Source organism: Macaca nemestrina, chromosome 18 (genome assembly GCF_043159975.1).
Source record: "Macaca nemestrina isolate mMacNem1 chromosome 18, mMacNem.hap1, whole genome shotgun sequence".
Lineage (NCBI taxonomy): Eukaryota > Metazoa > Chordata > Mammalia > Primates > Cercopithecidae > Macaca > Macaca nemestrina.
Window position 1 is genome coordinate 3,407,276 of NC_092142.1, and position 16,770 is coordinate 3,424,045.

The 16,770-nt window shown below is 59.3% G+C and overlaps 5 protein-coding genes across 9 annotated transcripts; 3 read left to right on the forward strand and 2 right to left on the reverse strand.

The window, feature by feature from the left end:
• The first annotated feature begins 1,425 nt into the window (after nucleotides 1-1,425).
• LOC105467894 (claudin 9) lies at nucleotides 1,426-2,999 on the forward strand. Its single transcript, XM_011717715.2, has one exon. It carries the CDS (start codon nucleotides 1,859-1,861, stop codon nucleotides 2,510-2,512), a length of 654 nt encoding a protein of 217 aa, XP_011716017.1. The 5' UTR covers nucleotides 1,426-1,858; the 3' UTR covers nucleotides 2,513-2,999.
• Nucleotides 3,000-3,206: 207 nt separating this feature from the next.
• On the reverse strand, nucleotides 3,207-6,756 carry LOC105467893 (claudin 6). The gene is made up of 2 exons (XM_011717714.3): nucleotides 6,641-6,756; nucleotides 3,207-4,515 (listed from the first exon to the last, which is right to left on the reverse strand). Exon 2 carries the CDS (start codon nucleotides 4,492-4,494, stop codon nucleotides 3,832-3,834), a length of 663 nt encoding a protein of 220 aa, XP_011716016.1. The 5' UTR covers nucleotides 4,495-4,515; nucleotides 6,641-6,756; the 3' UTR covers nucleotides 3,207-3,831.
• A 2,607-nt stretch (nucleotides 6,757-9,363) lies between these two features.
• On the forward strand, nucleotides 9,364-11,409 carry LOC105467892 (TNF receptor superfamily member 12A). The gene is made up of 4 exons (XM_011717713.2): nucleotides 9,364-9,516; nucleotides 10,247-10,351; nucleotides 10,588-10,722; nucleotides 10,804-11,409. Exons 1-4 carry the CDS (start codon nucleotides 9,423-9,425, stop codon nucleotides 10,857-10,859), a joined length of 390 nt encoding a protein of 129 aa, XP_011716015.2. The 5' UTR covers nucleotides 9,364-9,422; the 3' UTR covers nucleotides 10,860-11,409.
• A 236-nt stretch (nucleotides 11,410-11,645) lies between these two features.
• On the reverse strand, nucleotides 11,646-13,313 carry LOC105467889 (host cell factor C1 regulator 1). Of its 2 annotated transcripts, XM_011717700.3 has the most exons (5): nucleotides 13,205-13,313; nucleotides 12,871-12,992; nucleotides 12,498-12,554; nucleotides 12,257-12,385; nucleotides 11,646-12,022 (listed from the first exon to the last, which is right to left on the reverse strand). In XM_011717700.3, the coding sequence occupies exons 2-5, from the start codon at nucleotides 12,963-12,965 to the stop codon at nucleotides 11,887-11,889; spliced, it is 417 nt and encodes a 138-aa protein (XP_011716002.1). In that variant the 5' UTR covers nucleotides 12,966-12,992; nucleotides 13,205-13,313; the 3' UTR covers nucleotides 11,646-11,886. The 2 variants fall into 2 exon arrangements, with proteins under 2 accessions (XP_011716002.1, XP_011716004.1); XM_011717702.2 differs by lacking the exon at nucleotides 12,498-12,554.
• On the forward strand, nucleotides 13,251-16,747 carry LOC105467890 (THO complex subunit 6). Of its 4 annotated transcripts, XM_071083981.1 has the most exons (14): nucleotides 13,276-13,389; nucleotides 14,303-14,572; nucleotides 14,725-14,836; nucleotides 14,938-15,002; nucleotides 15,059-15,180; nucleotides 15,265-15,302; nucleotides 15,380-15,428; nucleotides 15,531-15,602; nucleotides 15,695-15,797; nucleotides 15,883-15,932; nucleotides 16,022-16,084; nucleotides 16,181-16,291; nucleotides 16,377-16,511; nucleotides 16,588-16,747. In XM_071083981.1, exons 3-14 carry the CDS (start codon nucleotides 14,754-14,756, stop codon nucleotides 16,666-16,668), a joined length of 972 nt encoding a protein of 323 aa, XP_070940082.1. In that variant the 5' UTR covers nucleotides 13,276-13,389; nucleotides 14,303-14,572; nucleotides 14,725-14,753; the 3' UTR covers nucleotides 16,669-16,747. The 4 variants fall into 4 exon arrangements, with proteins under 4 accessions (XP_070940081.1, XP_011716006.1, XP_070940082.1 ...); XM_071083980.1 differs by lacking the exon at nucleotides 14,303-14,572 and having other exon boundaries at nucleotides 13,251-13,389; nucleotides 14,721-14,836; XM_011717704.3 differs by lacking the exon at nucleotides 14,303-14,572 and having other exon boundaries at nucleotides 13,251-13,389; nucleotides 14,721-14,836; nucleotides 15,077-15,180.
• The last annotated feature ends 23 nt before the right edge of the window (nucleotides 16,748-16,770 follow it).

The following is a 16,770-nucleotide window of genomic DNA, read 5'->3' on the forward strand; positions in this document are numbered from 1 at the left end:
CATGTTGGCCAGGATGGTCTCGATCTCTTGACCTCCTGATCTGCCTGCCTCGGCCTCTCAAAGTGCTGGGATACCTAATTTTTTTGTATTTTTAGTACAGATGGGGTTCACCATGTTGGCCAAGCTGCTCTCAAACTCCTGCCCTGGTAACTCACCCGCCTTGGCCTCCCAAAGCGCTGGGATTACAGGCGTGAGTCACCGCACCCGGCCGTCACACCCCCTTTTCAGACAACAATCTTCAGAGGTTCTTAGCACCTGGGCAGGGGCTTGAGGGAGTTCATGAATACTCCCCCACAAATGAGGGGCACATTTTTGTGGGTGCTTTTTCTGTGAGTCCCATGGGGTTTCTCAAGTGGGTCTTTGACCAAAGGAGGTTAAGGACCTTGACCTTCCATGATCTGTCCCAGATAGGGGTCAGGATTTGAGATTCGGTCACTGGGACTCCCAGGCTGTCCCCGTGAGTGGAATCACAGGCTCTGAGGGAGTTTTTCCAGAGGAAAGGATTTCCTGCACACTGGAAGGCAGGTCTTGGGGACACTTGAGTCCCCGGACTTAACTCCCGTGCCCACCTCTGGGGTATCTTGTCCCGGGAGGCCTGACTGGCCACTCACTCACCCACTCATGGAAGATAACTGGATCCTGGGCTGCACCTCACCCTGGGTTCCAGCCCAAGCCCCTCCCACCTCCATCCCCCTTCCTGAGGGTCCCCCAACTTCACAACAGGCCCCTTATCCTCTGGCCTCTGGAGACCTTAGGCAGCTCAGCTCAACCTTGGTTTCAGCAGCGGGGGTGGCAAGAGCGCACCTGAGCTGAGGTTGAAGGGGGGGTAGTTTTCTAGGCCGTTGCCAGGGTGACGCCACCTGAGCTGGGTGCCAGGCACCTGTCGTCCGGGGAACAGTACGGGCGGGGCTCTTCCCCTGGGAGCTAGCAGGGCCACTGGGCTGAGACGGGGATGGATCAGATTCCTGAGAGTCCCAGGCGGGTGGGGGTGTGTGATACTCGGGGAGCTGGGGCATGTTTGCATCACGGAACTGGGCTGGGGGAGAGCAGAGGCGGCCGGGAGGGGCTGTGGGAGAAGGAGGCTCAGGAAGGCAGGCCAACGCCCCCTGTGTGTGTTTCTGTCCTGAGCCTGTTACTTTTTTGGCCCCCAATCCCTCTCTTCTTCCTCAGCTTGTCCTCCATCTTCCCCTCCTTTACCCTTGGTTCCCACATGCACAGATGCTATGGATGCTTTTCCTCCCCTGTCGCCACTCAGTCGTGGCGTCCCCCACTGACCCCCCAGGCCCCTCATCCACCCGCTGCCCACGAATCCCCAGCCCCGCACCCTCCCCATGGCTCAGGTCTCCCCTATCCTGGCCTCCCTGCACTTCACTCTGCTCCTCCCCTACCTGGGCCTTAAAACCCCGCCTGCAGCTGAGAGCCTGCAGAGTCCTCAGGTGGCACTGTCAGAGTCGCTTGGTGGGAACCTGTGCCAGCCCGCAGGGGACGCAGATGTCCTCAGCCTGGCAGTGCATCCGGAGGGCCCGTGTGAGCTCAGCCCAGGTGTGACAGCAGGGTGGCAAGAGCAGCAGCACCCTCACGGCATTTGATGGGCAGAGGCCCCTCAAGGTGACACCCACCACTCAGCTGAGTGGGACCAGGAGTCTGCTTTGTACTCTGCAAGGACCAGAGACACCTGCAAGAGGCACGGAGAGGAGGAGCCTTTCAAGAGGTTCACAGAACTGAGGACTGGCCTGGCCTGGGGACACCAACAAGCCTTCCCTCCTGCTGGGCACAGAGACACCCACCCAGCACACCAGACACACCCTTTGAGTCACCTAGGCTGCCTGGGGCTGAGAAGACCTAACCGAGGGGCCAGATGGCTTCGACTGGCTTAGAACTTCTGGGCATGACCCTGGCTGTGCTGGGCTGGCTGGGGACCCTGGTGTCCTGTGCCCTGCCCCTGTGGAAGGTGACCGCCTTCATCGGCAACAGCATCGTAGTGGCCCAGGTGGTGTGGGAGGGGCTGTGGATGTCCTGCGTGGTGCAGAGCACGGGCCAGATGCAGTGCAAGGTGTACGACTCGCTGCTGGCACTGCCACAGGACCTGCAGGCTGCACGTGCCCTCTGTGTCATCGCCCTCCTGCTGGCCCTGCTTGGCCTCCTGTTGGCCATCACAGGTGCCCAGTGTACCACATGTGTGGAGGATGAAGGTGCCAAGGCCCGTATCATGCTCACCGCGGGAGTCATCCTTCTCCTCGCTGGCATCCTGGTGCTCATCCCTGTGTGCTGGACGGCGCACGCCATCATCCAGGACTTCTACAACCCCCTGGTGGCTGAGGCCCTCAAGCGGGAGCTGGGAGCCTCCCTCTACCTGGGCTGGGCGGCAGCTGCACTGCTTATGCTGGGCGGGGGGCTCCTCTGCTGCACGTGCCCCCCGCCCCAGGTCGAGCGGCCCCGTGGACCGAGGCTGGGCTACTCCATCCCCTCCCGCTCAGGCGCGTCTGGACTGGACAAGAGGGACTACGTGTGAGGCAGAGGCTTCCCCTGGGAGCCCGCTGCTCCCCACTGCTCCGCACCTTCCACCTTGGCCTGGTGACCAGATGCCCTGCTCCCCACAACCTCCTTCCCCAGGAAAACCCACTTTCCAAAAGCCTAAGCTATACCTGGCCGCAGGGCTGGGTCAGCTGGCCTGGCTGAGCTCTTCTCAATGGGGTCCCCTTTGATGTTCTCCCCCAAGCTGGGCAGCCTAGAGGTGTTGGGCACCCTGGCCTGCCCCCGCCTCCCCAGTAGTTGTTTCCTTCCGTTGCCCAGGATACTGGCTGGCCTTCCTTCTCTTCTGAGCCCTCCCCTGTCCCAGGAACCCTGACCTCACCGAAAGGGCAACAGCTCATTGGCTCCAAAACCAAGGAGCAGACCATGCCCTCCCAACCCTGGAGTTGGCAGGGAGGGCCTGCCCATCACCTCCCCTCCCCAACACCCCCACCCGCGAGTTGGAAATAAAGAGCATTTGTAACTGGGCTCCCTCTAATCTGTGTGCCGCCACTAGGGCTGGGCAGGGACAGCCAGGTAGCCTCCCTTGGTGGCTGTCAGGCCAAGGTCTGGCTCCAGGTTCTGCCTGGTAGGTATGCTCACTCAAGCCATGGGCAGAGGAGATCATGACTCACTTATGCCCACCTCTTCCCCTAGCCAGGGTGGGCACTCAGTAACCCCCTGCAACACCAAACGCACTAACAAAACATGCTTTATTTGGTAAAAATGTGAGTGTAAAGGGGCGGGCAGGGCAGAAGGGTGCAGTGTTGGAGGTGGAGGTGGGGGTCTACATAGCTGGGACCTGGCCCCGGGGGTGGACGTCCTATCAGGATGGAAGAGCCAGAGGTCAGAAGTTCCAGGGGTGGGCAGTCCTTTGTTAGCAGATCACTTGCTTTTCCAGGGGGTGATGAGAGGAGCTCCGGAGGCCCAAGTAGGATGGGGGGCAGCTGTCCAGTGACGTTTAGGGAAGCCCAGCCCCCAGCAGCAGCAGGAACTCTTGGGGACAGTCTGTCTTGTTGCAAAGGCCAGCACAGCAAGCAGCCCCCACGTTAGTTCCACAGCTCGACTGGCTTCTAAGATGGGCATGTCAAGATCCAAAATCTCAAAGCATCCCCTCTTTGGCTCCATCATCCAAGGGTGAGAAACAGCAGAGCCTAAGTGGGAGTCTGAGCCATCTTGGTTCAGTTTTCAAATGAATTTTAAATACCCTCAGTCAAAAGAAAAACAGCAGAAGGCAGAAACAAAAGATACCAACCTATCCCAAAGCTGTTGGACTTCTGGATGGCTCTAGTGCCAGCGGAGCCCCCATTCCCCTCCACGTCAGACGTAATTCTTGGTGGGGTACTCAGAGGGCCCCCGAGAGATGGCAGGGGCAGATGTCGAGTAGCGGGCCATGTAATGGCTCGGGCCCCGGGACCCCCCTGAGGGGCAAGTGCAGCACAGCAGCCCCCCACCCAGCAACAAAAGGCCTGAGGCTGCCCAGCCCAAGTAGAGGGAGGCCCCCAGCTCCCGCTTTTGGGCCTCAGCCACCAGGGGGTTATAGAAGTCCCGGATGATGGCATGCGCCGTCCAGCACACGGGGATTAGCGTCAGGACCCCTGAGATGACAAAGACAATCCCAGAGGTGAGCACCAGGCGGGCTTTGGAATCCTTCTCCTCCACACAGGTGGTACACTTGGCCCCAGCAAGGTAGACCAGCAAGCCGAACAGGGCCATGAGGAGGGCAATGACACAGAGGGCACGTGCAGCCTGCAGGTCCTGCGGCAGTGCCAGCAGTGAGTCGTACACTTTGCACTGCATCTGGCCGGTGCTCTGCACCACGCAGGACATCCACAAGCCCTCCCACACCACCTGGGCCACCACGATGCTGTTGCCGATGAAAGCGGTCACTTTCCACATGGGCAGGGCGCAGGAAACCAGGCCATTCACCCAGCCCAGCAGTGTCAGGACGACTCCCAGGATCTGCATTCCGGCAGAGGCCATGGCGAGGTTGAAGGAGCTGCACTGTATTTGGGACAGAAGCACAGCAAGGTGAGGCCTGGCAGGCCCAGACCTCAGGCCACATGTGGACAGGACACTAGGGGCATACACCATGGAAAGTGGTCATCACATCCCGGAACTCGGTCAAGACATGCTCCCTGAGCCTCACTTCTCATGGGCAAAATGAACACTTAATGCTTTAGCATTTATTATTCTTTCTAGTTATGTGATAGGCACTGGCTCATAACAGTGAATGTGCAAGCAGCCCTGCCCTGGCTATTCTGAGTGCAAATGAAAAATAACAGGATGAAACCTATGCAATGACAGTCCAAGGCCAGAGCCAGTGATCAGGCTGCAAGGCAGCAAAAAGCAGGATGAGAAGACAGTGTGATTTCCAAGCAGTCTCCGTGTAGAATGGTTCAGTTCTAGCCCTGAGTTTAAGGCTCAAAACTTGTCCATTTCTTTTTGTTGTTGTTGTTTGAGACAAGGAGTCTCGCTCAGTGGCCCAGGCTAGAGTGCAGTGGTGTAATCTCGGCTCACTGCAACCTGTGCCTCCCAGGTTCAAGTGATTCTCCTGCCTCAGCCTCCCAAGTAGCTGCGATTACAGCTGCACACCACCACGCCCGGATAATTTTTTTTTTTTTTTTTTTTTTGAGAGGGAGTCTTGCTCTGTCGCCCAGGCTGGAGTGCAGTGGTGCGATCTCGGCTCACTGCAAGCTCCTCCTTCTGGGTTCACATCATTCTCCTGCCTCAGCCTCCCGAGTAGCTGGGACTACAGGCGCCCGACACCATGCCCAGCTAATTTTTTGTATTTTTAGTAGAGGCGGGGTTTCACTGTGTTAGCCAGGATGGTCTCGATCTCCTGACCTCGTGATCTGCCCGCCTCGGCCTCCCAAAGTCCTGGGATTGCAGGCATGAGCCACCGCACCTGGCCTTAATTTTTGTATTTTTAGTAGAGATGGGGTTTCACCAAGTTGGCCAGGCTGGTCTTGAACTCGTGAGCTCAGGTGATCCGCCCACCTCAGCCTCCCAAAGTTCTGGGATTACAGGTGTGAGCCATCGCACCGGACCAAAACTTGTTAATTTCAACACTAAGATTGAAGATCCCAAGCTTCCTCCCACCACCCAACATTCCTCACAACTTGGTTCCACACCCCAGGCTGGCAGACACCAGTGGCAGGAGAGATGAAGAAAAACATCATTAATCCTCCACCTAAAAGCAGTTCCTTCCCCAAAGTCACTCAATGACTCCCTGGTCCCACCCTTCTGACCTCCCCTAGGGGCTGGAGAGCATAGCCTCAAAACTTGAGGGCCTTTTCCTGTGAATTCTAGACCAAATGCTGTGCTAGATTCCCCTGGACAGCAGTTCTCCCACCACCACCTGGCCTGCACCTGTGTCCCCTCATATCCCAGGCAGTGTTGGAGGTCGCGGAGGGGATCATTTCTGACCAGGGCCTCCCACTGCTGGGGCCTCCCACTGCCCAGAGTTCTTCCATTGTACAGCTTGGACCTAAACTTATCCCGGCCAGCAGTGGCCGGAGGGCAGGCTCTACTCATTAGCCGGGGGTCCCAGGCCTGGGCAGAGCAGGCCACCTTGGGGAGACTGGCTGGGGCAGGCTGCCCCAACGCCCAGGTCCGGCCGTTAGGCCTCTGGCTGAGCTAGGGTCGGGGCCACGCTGGTCTAGGCGCCCCAAGCCTCTCCCCTGTGAGTGTGCCCCTGCCCCTTTCTTTTCCATGCACTGCAGGCCCGACTCTGTCCGAGGGCGCCCGGGCCCACCCGACCCCTCCAGCCTGGGAGCCGCTCGCCCAGGAAGGGTTCTATAGCTGCAGTGGCCGCAAGGTCTGCTCCCCCAAGCGAGGGGGAAGGGGGAGGGCAGCCCCGCCCCGAAAGGCAAGACAGGTGGGGGAGGGGCGCGCGGGGTTTCGGTGTCTTTGTCCCTGGGGAGGGGGGAGGGGCGTTTAACCCTTGGGAGCCTCGAAGGACCCGATCACCTCGGCGGCTTGGGCGCAGACCGCCCGACCCCCTGAGGGACTCGCGCATCCAGGTGGCCGCAGCCCGAGTTCGCACGCACCCCTACCCACGCCGCCAGCACCCTGCACCCGGCCCCAAGAGGCGTCTCTCCAACACTCACACTTGCCCGGGACTCACCTGCGAAGACAATAAGGGAAATTCCTAGGCCGAGTGTCGGGACAGGGCGGAGGCGGGGGTCTTAAAGAAGCGGTGACGTCACTGGACCACCGCCCCGGAGGAGGGGCAGAGACCCTGTCCCCGACGGCAGCGGGCGTGCGAATCCCAGGCTTGTCAGAGGGGGGCGCTGGAGGCTGAGGTAGCTGCCAGACTCACCCAGGGTGAGGGCGCCAGGCTTAGGGGAGAACAGAGCTTGAGTCTCCGCTTTGCCACTTAAGCAGCGCGATGACATGGGGAACTCACCTAACCTACCCGAGCCTTCGTTTCCTACTCCGTAAAATGGAGGTAAGTCTGCATTTTATTATGTAACTACGTCCTAAGTTACAAATTACAGGGCAAACTATTGGTATTATTTTAGAGAAATATTTTCACTGTGTCACCCAGGCTGGAGTGCAGTGGTGCGATCACGGCTCACTGCAGCCTCGACCTTCCGGGCTCAAGCGATCCTCCCGCTTCAGCCTCCTGAGTAGCTCGGACTACAGGCGGCACACGCCACCGCGCCCAGCTAATTTATGTTTTGTACAGACAGGGTCTTGCTATATTGCCCAGGCGTCTCGAACTCTGGGGCTCAAGCGATCCGCCCACCTTGGCCTCGCACTGCGCTGGGATTACCGGCTTGAGCCACCGCGCCCGGCCAGATAATATTATTTTTATGTTGTTATGATTTTTGTTGTTGTTGTTTGTAAAGAGTCTAGCTCTGTCGCCCAGGCTGGAGTGCAGTGGCGCGATCTCCGCTCGCTGCAAGCTCCGCCTTCCGGGTTCACGCCATTCTCCTGCCTCAGCCTCCCAAGTAGCTGGGACTATAGGCGCCCACCACCACGCCTGACTAATTTTTTGTATTTTTAGTAGAGATGGGGTTTCACCATGTTAGCCAGGATGGTCTCGATCTCCTGACCTCTGATCCGCCCGCCTCAGCCTCCCAAAGTGCTGGGATTACAGGCCTGAAACACAGCGCCCGGCCTGTTTTGATTTTTTGAGATGGGGGCCCTTTCTGTCGCCCAGTCTGGAGTGAAATGGCGCTATCTCAGCTGACTGCAACCTCCGTCTCCCGGGTTCCAGCAATTCTTCTGCCTCAGTCTCCCAAGTAGCTGAGATTACAGGTGCCCACCACCACGCCCAGCTAATTTCTTTTTTTTTTTTTTTTTTTTTGAGACGGAGTCTCACGCTGTTGCCCAGGCTGGAGTGCAGTGGCGCGATCTCGGCTCACTGCAAGCTCGCCTCCCGGGTTCCCGCCATTCTCCTGCCTCAGCCTCCTGAGTAGCTGGGACTACAGGCGCCCGCCACCGCGCCCGGCTAATTTTTTGTATTTTTAGTAGAGACGGGGTTTCACTGTGGTCTCGATCTCCTGACCTTGTGATCCGCCCGCCTCGGCCTCCCAAAGTGCTGGGATTACAGGCTTGAGCCACCGCGCCCGGCCTTTTTTTTTTTTTTTTTGAGACGGAGTCTCGCTGTGTCGCCCAGGCTGGAGTGCAGTGGCCGGATCTCAGCTCACTGCAAGCTCTGCCTCCCGGGTTTTTACGCCATTCTCCTGCCTCAGCCTCCCGAGTAGCTGGGACTACAGGCGCCCGCCACCTCGCCCGGCTAGTTTTTTGTATTTTTTAGTAGAGACGGGGTTTCACCGTGTTAGCCAGGATGGTCTCGAACTCCTGACCTCGTGATCCGCCCGTCTCGGCCTCCCAAAGTGCTGGGATTACAGGCTTGAGCCACCGCGCCCGGCCATTCTTTCTTTTTTTATTTTTGGTTTTAGTAAAGACGGGGTTTCACCATGTTGGCCAGGCTGGTCTCGAACTCCTGACCTCAGGTTTAATTGTTATACCCCCAGGGGCCTTAAGAAAGCTGCAGTGGCCAGGCTAGTCTGGGCAACATAGTGAGACCCTGGTCTCTACAAAAAATACAAAAATTAGTCGTGTGTGCTGGCGCAGTGCCTGTGGTCCCTACTTGGGAGGCTGAGGTGGGAGACTCGAGCCCAGAGAGCCGTGATCGTACCACTGCACTCCAGGCTGAACAAGAGGAAGACGCGATCTCAAGGGGAGGAAAAAAAAAGGAAGCTGCAGTGATCTCTGCATGGATTGTTCATGTGTCTGATTTTATTTATTTATTTATTTATTTATTTATTTATTTATTTATTTATTTATTTGAGAAGGACTCTCTATCACCCAGGCTGGAGTGTAGTGGCGCCATCTCGGCTCACTGCAACTTCCGCCTCCCGGGTTCAAGCGATTCTCCCGCCTCAGCCTCTTGAGTAACTAGGATTACAGGCGCGCGTTGCCACGCCCGGCTAATTTTTGTATTTTGAGTAGAGACGGCGTTTCATCACGTTGGTCAGGCTGCTCTCGAACTCCTGACCTCCTAATCCGCCTGCCTCAGCCTCCCAAATTGATGGGATTAAAGGCGTGAGCCACCGCGCCCGGCCGTTCATGTCTGATTTCTATATGAGATGCCGAAGAGAGCACTCGTGTCTGATTTTTTATTTCCCCACCCCATGCGCGCTGGACTAGATCACCTGCTGGGCAAGGGAGGGGTCTGCGTCCCTGCGGGGTCCTGGCAGCTCCCGCACCAGGACTTTGTTGAATGAATGACTGAACTGAGCGGGCCCCGCGGGGCGGGGCGTCCCGCAGCCAAACTCAAGGCGGGCGGAGGCGAGAGCTCCGCCCCGGAAGGCGGGGGCGGGGGCGGGGCGGCTGCCGTGGGTCCCTGCCGGCCGGCGGCGGGCGCAGACAGCGGCGGGTGCGGGACGTGCACTATGGCTCGGGGTTCGCTGCGCCGGTTGCTGCGGCTCCTCGTGCTGGGGCTCTGGGTGGCGTTGCTGCGCTCCGTGGCTGGGGAGCAAGCGCCAGGTACGCGGGACTTGGGGGTCGGAGAACCCCGATCCGGGGCTCGGGAGCCGGATTGGGTGCCTGGAGAACAGCGCGGAACTGGGGGAACAGGCGGATGTGGGTATCTGGGTTCAGGTGGCCTTCTAACAGCTCGCTCCCGGCTGTGGGAACTTCCATCACTCTCCAAGTTTCATTCACAATCCGGGCCTCAGTTTCTCCCACCGTCCAATTGGGGTTGGGGTGGGTTCTTCGGTTCCGAAAGTCCGAAAGTACTTGGAAGTGGAGAGAGAAAGTGAGTGAGGGCGGGATGTTTAGTCTAGGAAGGGGCACGCCCCCAGCCTGGTCAGTACAGGGTCTAACTAGCCCCAGTGACCGACGAGTTGGGGAGGCCGTCGAGAGGCACTAGGGTCTGTGCCCTCTATACCATGTGGGGTGCCCCCTTCCATCCGGTGACTTCAGTGCCCAGCTATGCGGGGGGAGGGACCGGGGTCGGGCCCGGTGCCCAGGAGTGAGTCACTCGCCGGCGGCAGGGGGGTTGTGGGGACCTGACCCCCCCCCCCCACCCCCAGCGTCCCGCGCTACGCCCTCCCTCCCGGAGCTGCCGTGTCCCGGTCGGGCCGTGCGGTCACCTGTGAGGAATGCGCGGGGAGGGCGCCAGTGACTCACGTTATTCGAGCCGGCCGACCCTGACCTCAGACCCCAGAATAGCCGAGTCCCGCCCCCAGCCTCTGACCCGAGGCCCCCTCCCCAGGCACCGCCCCCTGCTCCCGCGGCAGTTCCTGGAGCGCGGACCTGGACAAGTGCATGGACTGCGCGTCTTGCAGGGCGCGACCGCACAGCGACTTCTGCCTGGGCTGTGAGTTGGGGGGCAGGGCCAGTGGCCAGCGGACCCCAGACTGGGAGAGAGGGTGGCTGGTGCGGAGAGGGGGGCCGAGAGCTTTGCATCGGGGAAGTCAATCGGGAGAAGGTGGGAGTTGGAAGGTGGCCCGGGTCAGGGAGGAGGCCACGGTTGGGAGAAGGCTGAAGGCTCAGTCTTAGGGGGCAGGGCTGGCCTGGAGAGGGGCGAGGTCTGACTCCGAGTCCCGCCCCCAGGCGCTGCGGCACCTCCTGCCCCCTTCCGGCTGCTTTGGCCCATCCTTGGGGGCGCTCTGAGTCTGACCTTCGTGCTGGGGCTGCTTTCTGGCTTTCTGGTCTGGAGACGATGCCGCAGGAGAGAGAAGTTCACCAGTAAGTGCGCCCTGGCCTGCCCAGCCCTGTCAGCACTCGACCTTTTCTCTGCCCCTGACGACCCCACCTCTTATCTTGCAGCCCCCATAGAGGAGACCGGCGGAGAGGGCTGCCCAGCTGTGGCGCTGATCCAGTGACAATGTGCCCCCTGCCAGCCGGGGCTCGCCCACTCATCATTCATTCATCCATTCTAGAGCCAGTCTCTGCCTCCCAGACGCGGCAGGAGCCAAGCTCCTCCAACCACAAGGGGGGTGGGGGGCGGTGAATCACCTCTGAGGCCTGGGCCCAGGGTTCAGAGGAACCTTCCAAGGTGTCTGGTTGCCCTGCCTCTGGCCCCAGAACAGAAAGGGAGCCTCACGCTGGCTCACACAAAACAGCTGACACTGACTAAGGAACTGCAGCATTTGCACAGGGGGGGGTGTCCTCCTTCCTAGAGGCCCTGGGGGCCAGGCTGACTTGGGGGGCAGACTTGACACTAGGCCCCACTCAGATGTCCTGAAATTCCACCATGGGGGTCACCCTGGGGGGTTAGGGACCTATTTTTAACACTAGGGGGCTGGCCCACTAGGAGGGCTGGCCCTAAGATACCGACCCCCCCAACTCCCTAAAGAGGGGAGGAGATATTTATTTTGGGGAGAGTTTGGAGGGGAGGGAGAATTTATTAATAAAAGAATCTTTAACTTTAAATGGTTTGGAGAGGCAGTGATCCCCGACTGACTCCCCTGAGCTGGAGGGAGGGAGTGAGTCAGCCAGCCGCGGGGGCGGGGGTGAGGCTCTGACTCACACATTCTCAATGCCTGGAACTCAGCCGGCCAGGACCTGGCTGGCCCTAACAGTTTTCCAGGGAAGATCTTGAGGAGAAACCCCAGCATCCCGCACCTCTGCCCTCTCCACCATCCCCAAAAGCCCCAGGTTCTAGACTGAAGCCTTCCTTTGCTCAGCAATCTTTATTCAGTTCTTCTTGGGGGTGGGATGCCTCCCTTCCCATGCTCCCACCCCTCCCATCCCAGAGCTCCGTTGGGCTCAGTGTCCTCTGTTGAGGGAAGGTCTTGGTGCCCAGATGCCTGGTCTGCAGGAGAGGGAGGAACCTTGTCCCTCTGCAGGAGTCGCTGGTCTCTTCTGTTGTGGGGAAGAAGGAAGGTGGGAGGGGCAGTCCACCAGCACTCAGAGCTCCGTTATGTCTCCAGCTGGGGTTGCAGGGTAGGGGGGACTGGGGGTGTCCCCCAGCCTCAGCAGACGGAGGGCCTCGGGGATGAGGCTGCCAGGGTAGCGCCAGAGAAGCAGCTCAGAGCAAGGGCTTCTAGAAGAAGAAATGACTGTCAGGGCATGGGGCTAAGGCTGGCCTAGCTGAGCACCTCCCACCAGGTCCAGGTCCCCAGGGACTCCTGGGTTCCCAGCACTTTCCAAAGAGTGAAGATGAGAAACAACCCAGAGGTCAGCTAGAGCTAAAAATGGCACGATGAGGCAGGGCCTGAGGTCAGCTGCGAGGACCGCCTGTGATTCTGCAGAAGGCCTGGCCAGTGGAGGAGCCTACCTGAGTGGGGGCAGGGCTTGGGGGAAGGCCATGGGGGGGCTGCAGTAGGGGTGGTCATTGTGCAGGCTGAGTTGAGAGAAGTGGGTGGCCATGTTCTCCTCAGACAGAAATTGCTTGCGCAGAGGCTCCCTGGGGAGAGATGGGAGAGAGGCAGGCTGGGATATTGAGACAGGAGGCAGCCTGTTGGGGACCAGAGGTGACAGAGCTCTCGTTGGGAGTCCCTCCCTGCCCCCAAACTCACTGCTCCTCCTCCAGGCGCCGCTTGGTGCTCATGGGCACAGCTCCTCGGAGAGGGGAGCTGGGGAAAAAAGAGAGCCTGGTGCACCCCACCCTCTTGGCCCCTTCCCAAGGATATGCCTGCCTGAGCCTGCAGCATCAGCCAGGAGCCCCAAGCCCATTACTGTCTCAGCTGGTGCTGGTCCCCCCTCTCCTGGGCCATCCAGCAGCGTACTTCGGAAGTCTGGACCCTGAACTGCAGCCCCAATACCATCTCAGCTCACGCCTAAGCCCCACCGATTCGCCCCACCCCGTGTTCATCCTGCAGACCAGCCCTGAGCACCCAGCCAAAGCTCCTGCGGCCCTTGGTCAGGCCCACCCTGGTCCCCCACACGCACCTGGCGTCCAGGCCCCGAGTCACCCCCAAGGCGGCCCGCGGGAGGCGCTGGGCCCCACCCTGGGGGCCTCGCTCCAAGGGCTGCTGAAGGATCATTGGGTTTTGGGGTCCTGCGGGTGGGATCTGGGCGACAGGGGAGGAGTCTCTGAGGGCGTGGCCCAGCGAGGATGGGCGTGGCTTTAGGCGGGCACAGCGGCGAGGTTCTGCGCGGGCGCGGAAGAAGGGCGGCGCGTGGCGGAAGGCAGGCTTGCTCCTCGGGGTGGGGGAGGGTATCCGGCTTAGCGGGGCTGCGGTGGACACCACTTCTTAATGTCGGGGGTCTTCGCGGCGCTCACCTCGGCTCCTGGGGTTCAGGACGGTACGCAGCAGCCACCTTCGCGCCGAAGGCAGTAGGGCGCCACGGAGAGGAACCGCTGTAGGCACGTAAGGCCTCGTGAAGTTGCGTCGCACGCGGAGCACTCTGGGACTTGTAGTTCTGGAGATGGAGCGAGCTGTGCCGCTCGCGGTACCGCTGGGTCAGGTGAGACGGACGTGGTGCGCGTTGCCTTCTGGGATTTGTAGTCCATTCATGGCTGGGACGGGGCGGGCAGGGAATTGTGCCCTTTGAGTCCTATTTTGCCTGGGCTATTTGTGGAACTCAGACGCTGACCGGGGGGCGGGAGAGTAACCCAGCACTGCCTCAGGGGCTTAACGCAAGTCAGAGAGTAGGGATTATAAATCAGTACGTTTTTCTATGTTGGGGTAGTAGAGCCACCCCTATTTTTTTTTTTTAATTTTCTAGTTCCTGCAAAGCACTTTTTTTTTTTTTGAGACGGAGTCTCACTCTGTCAACTAGGCTAGAGTGTAGTGGCACGATCTCAGCTCACTGCAACTTCCGCCTCCTGGGTTCAAGCGATTCTCCTGCCTCAGTTTCCTGAGTAGCTGGGACTACAGGCGTGTGCCACCATGCCCAGCTAATTTTGTGTTTTTAGTAGATACAGGGTTTCACCGTGTTGACCAGGCTGGTCTCGAACTCCTGACCTCAGGTGATCCTCCCGCCTCAGCCTCCCAAAGTGCTGGGATTACAGGTGTGAGTCACCATGCCTGGCCACATTTTTTTTTTTGAGATGAAGTTTCACTCTTGTTGCCCAGGCTGGAGTGCAATGGCTCCATCTTGGTTCACCACAGCCTCCGCCTCCCAGATTCAAGCAGTTCTCCTGCCTCAGTCTCCCAAGTAGCTGAGATTACAGGCATGCGCCACCACTCCCAGCTCATTTTGTATTTTTAGTAGAGATGGGTTTCTCCATGTTGGTCAGGCTGGTCTGGAACTCCAGACCTCAGGTGATCCGCCCACCTCGGCCTCCCAAAGTGCTGGGATTACAGGCGTGAGCCACTGCGCCCGGCCCCACATTTTTAAATTTTTTGTTGAGACGGAGTCTCACTATTTTGACCAGGCTGCTCTCGAACTCCTGGCCTCCCCAAGCAGTGGATGACAGGCATGAGCCACCACACCCGGCTTCAGCACTGAGTGACAGCCCCATGGAAAGCTCTTGTCTATACACTAGCTCATCTAATGGTGATGGAATCTTCTGTGAGCTCCACTTGACAGTTGAGGAAGCTGGTAGGAGAGTGCTGGGTGCTTGCTCAGAGGTCCCTGAGGCATCACCTCGACTCGCCCCTTCTTCAGTGTCTTCTTGGAGCCGCCCATGGGACTGCATGGGCAAGTGCTGGCTTGGGGCCGGGCCGCCTCAAAAGAGGGCTGAGAAGTCAGGACAGTGGGAGGCCTGGCAGGTGTTGGGGGAAGCAGGAAGGAGTCTGTGGCTGAGAGGTTTCATACATCCCAGGCAGGCCTCATCCAGTTCTTCCCTGCAGACAGAGGTGTTCCAGGCCTTGCAGCGGCTCCATATGACCATCTTCTCCCAGAGCGTCTCACCGTGTGGGAAGTTTCTGGCGGCTGGCAACAATTATGGGCAGATTGCCATCTTCAGGTACCCTCTGCCGCTGTCCACCCATTAGCCCTGGCACTTGGCCCTCATGGGACGGATGCCCCTGTTTCTGACTCCTGGGTCCCCTCCGCTGTCCCCTGCAGCTTGTCCGCTGCTTTGAGCTCCGAAGCCAAAGAGGAAAGTAAGAAGCCGGTGGTGACTTTCCAAGGTGGGTATAGCTGTGGAGTCTGGCTTCGGGACTTTGGGTGGAATTGGTCAACTCAGTTCTGCATTTCTCTTTAGCCCATGATGGGCCTGTCTATAGCATGGTCTCCACCGATCGACATCTGCTTAGTGCTGGGGATGGGGAGGTGAAGGCCTGGCTTTGGGCGGAGATGCTCAAGAAGGTAAGGAGTTGAGCTCGGGAAAGGGCTGGGGTGCCGGGACCCAGAGAGAGCCTTTGAGGTCAACTGGTATTTTCCCTTTTGAAGGGGTGTAAGGAGCTGTGGCATCGGCAGCCTCCATACAGGTGAGCCAGGGCCACATGGATAGAGGGGGCATCGGGGTGAAGTGACTTCCTCACTGACCCTGCCTTTCCTTCCCCAGGACCAGCCTGGAAGTGCCCGAGATCAATGCTCTGCTGCTGGTCCCCAAGGTCTGAGCCCCATGTGACTGTTCTTGTCCAAACTTTGATCCTTCACCCTCTGCCTACCCTGATTTGACATTGACTTCCTGCCTCACCCTGCTCCCTCCACAGGAGAACTCCCTCATCCTGGCTGGGGGAGACTGTCAGTTGCACACTATGGACCTTGAAACTGGGACTTTCACGGTGAGCAGGGTCTTGGAGCCCTAGAGCAGGTCCAGGCCAGGGAGAGGCCACTCTTCCTAGGTCTCCTCCTGACATCGCCCCTCTACATGCAGCGGGTCCTCCGGGGCCACACAGACTACATCCATTGCCTGGCACTGCGGGAAAGGAGCCCAGAGGTGCTGTCAGGTGGCGAGGACGGAGCTGTTCGACTTTGGGGTAAGGAGGTGGCTGGCTGGAGGGCAAGATGGCAGTGAAGGAGGCTGAGGTGAATGGGGCACCACTCACAGTTCTTTCCCCGCAGACCTGCGCACAGCCAAGGAGGTCCAGACGATCGAGGTCTATAAGCACGAGGTGAGGGTCTGTCCATGGCCATTGTCCTCTTCCCCTCCCGCTCCTTGAATTCTGCATGTCTTCACCTCTTTCCCTCCCCCGCCGCCCAGGAGTGCTCAAGGCCCCACAATGGACGCTGGATCGGATGCTTGGCAACTGATTCCGACTGGATGGTGAGCTGGGCAGACTGTGGGATTGGATGGCAGCTCCGGGCCCTGTCAGCTGTGGGCCTGTAGTTCACAGCTGGGGACTCCCACCTTTCTGTCCAGGTCTGTGGAGGGGGCCCAGCCCTCACCCTCTGGCACCTCCGATCCTCCACACCTACCACTGTCTTCCCCATCCGGGCGCCACAGAAGCATGTCACCTTCTACCAGGACCTGGTGAGTCCCTCTCTCTCACTTCTGCCACCCCAACTGACTCTTCCCTTCAGTCGTGACCCCCGAGCACCTTCTCTGTCCTCTGCAGATTCTGTCGGCTGGCCAGGGCCGCTGTGTCAACCAGTGGCAGCTGAGCGGGGAGCTGAAGGCCCAGGTGCCTGGCTCCTCCCCAGGGCTGCTCAGCCTCAGCCTCAACCAGCAGCCCGCCGCGCCCGAGTGCAAGGTGGGTCTGGCAGGGGCCATGGGGTGGCTGGGAGGCAGGGGTGTGGGCAGGCCAGTCATGCCCCTCTTTCCTCCAGGTCCTGACAGCTGCAGGTAACAGCTGCCGGGTGGATGTCTTCACCAACCTGGGCTACCGAGCCTTCTCCCTGTCCTTCTGACCTCCGACGACACCCCCAGCCAACCCAGGGTTTTAGAGTGTTTTTCATTTTCTTTTTTACAATAAAGTTTCAGGCTTTTTTTCCGTGCTCTTTCTTTCCACG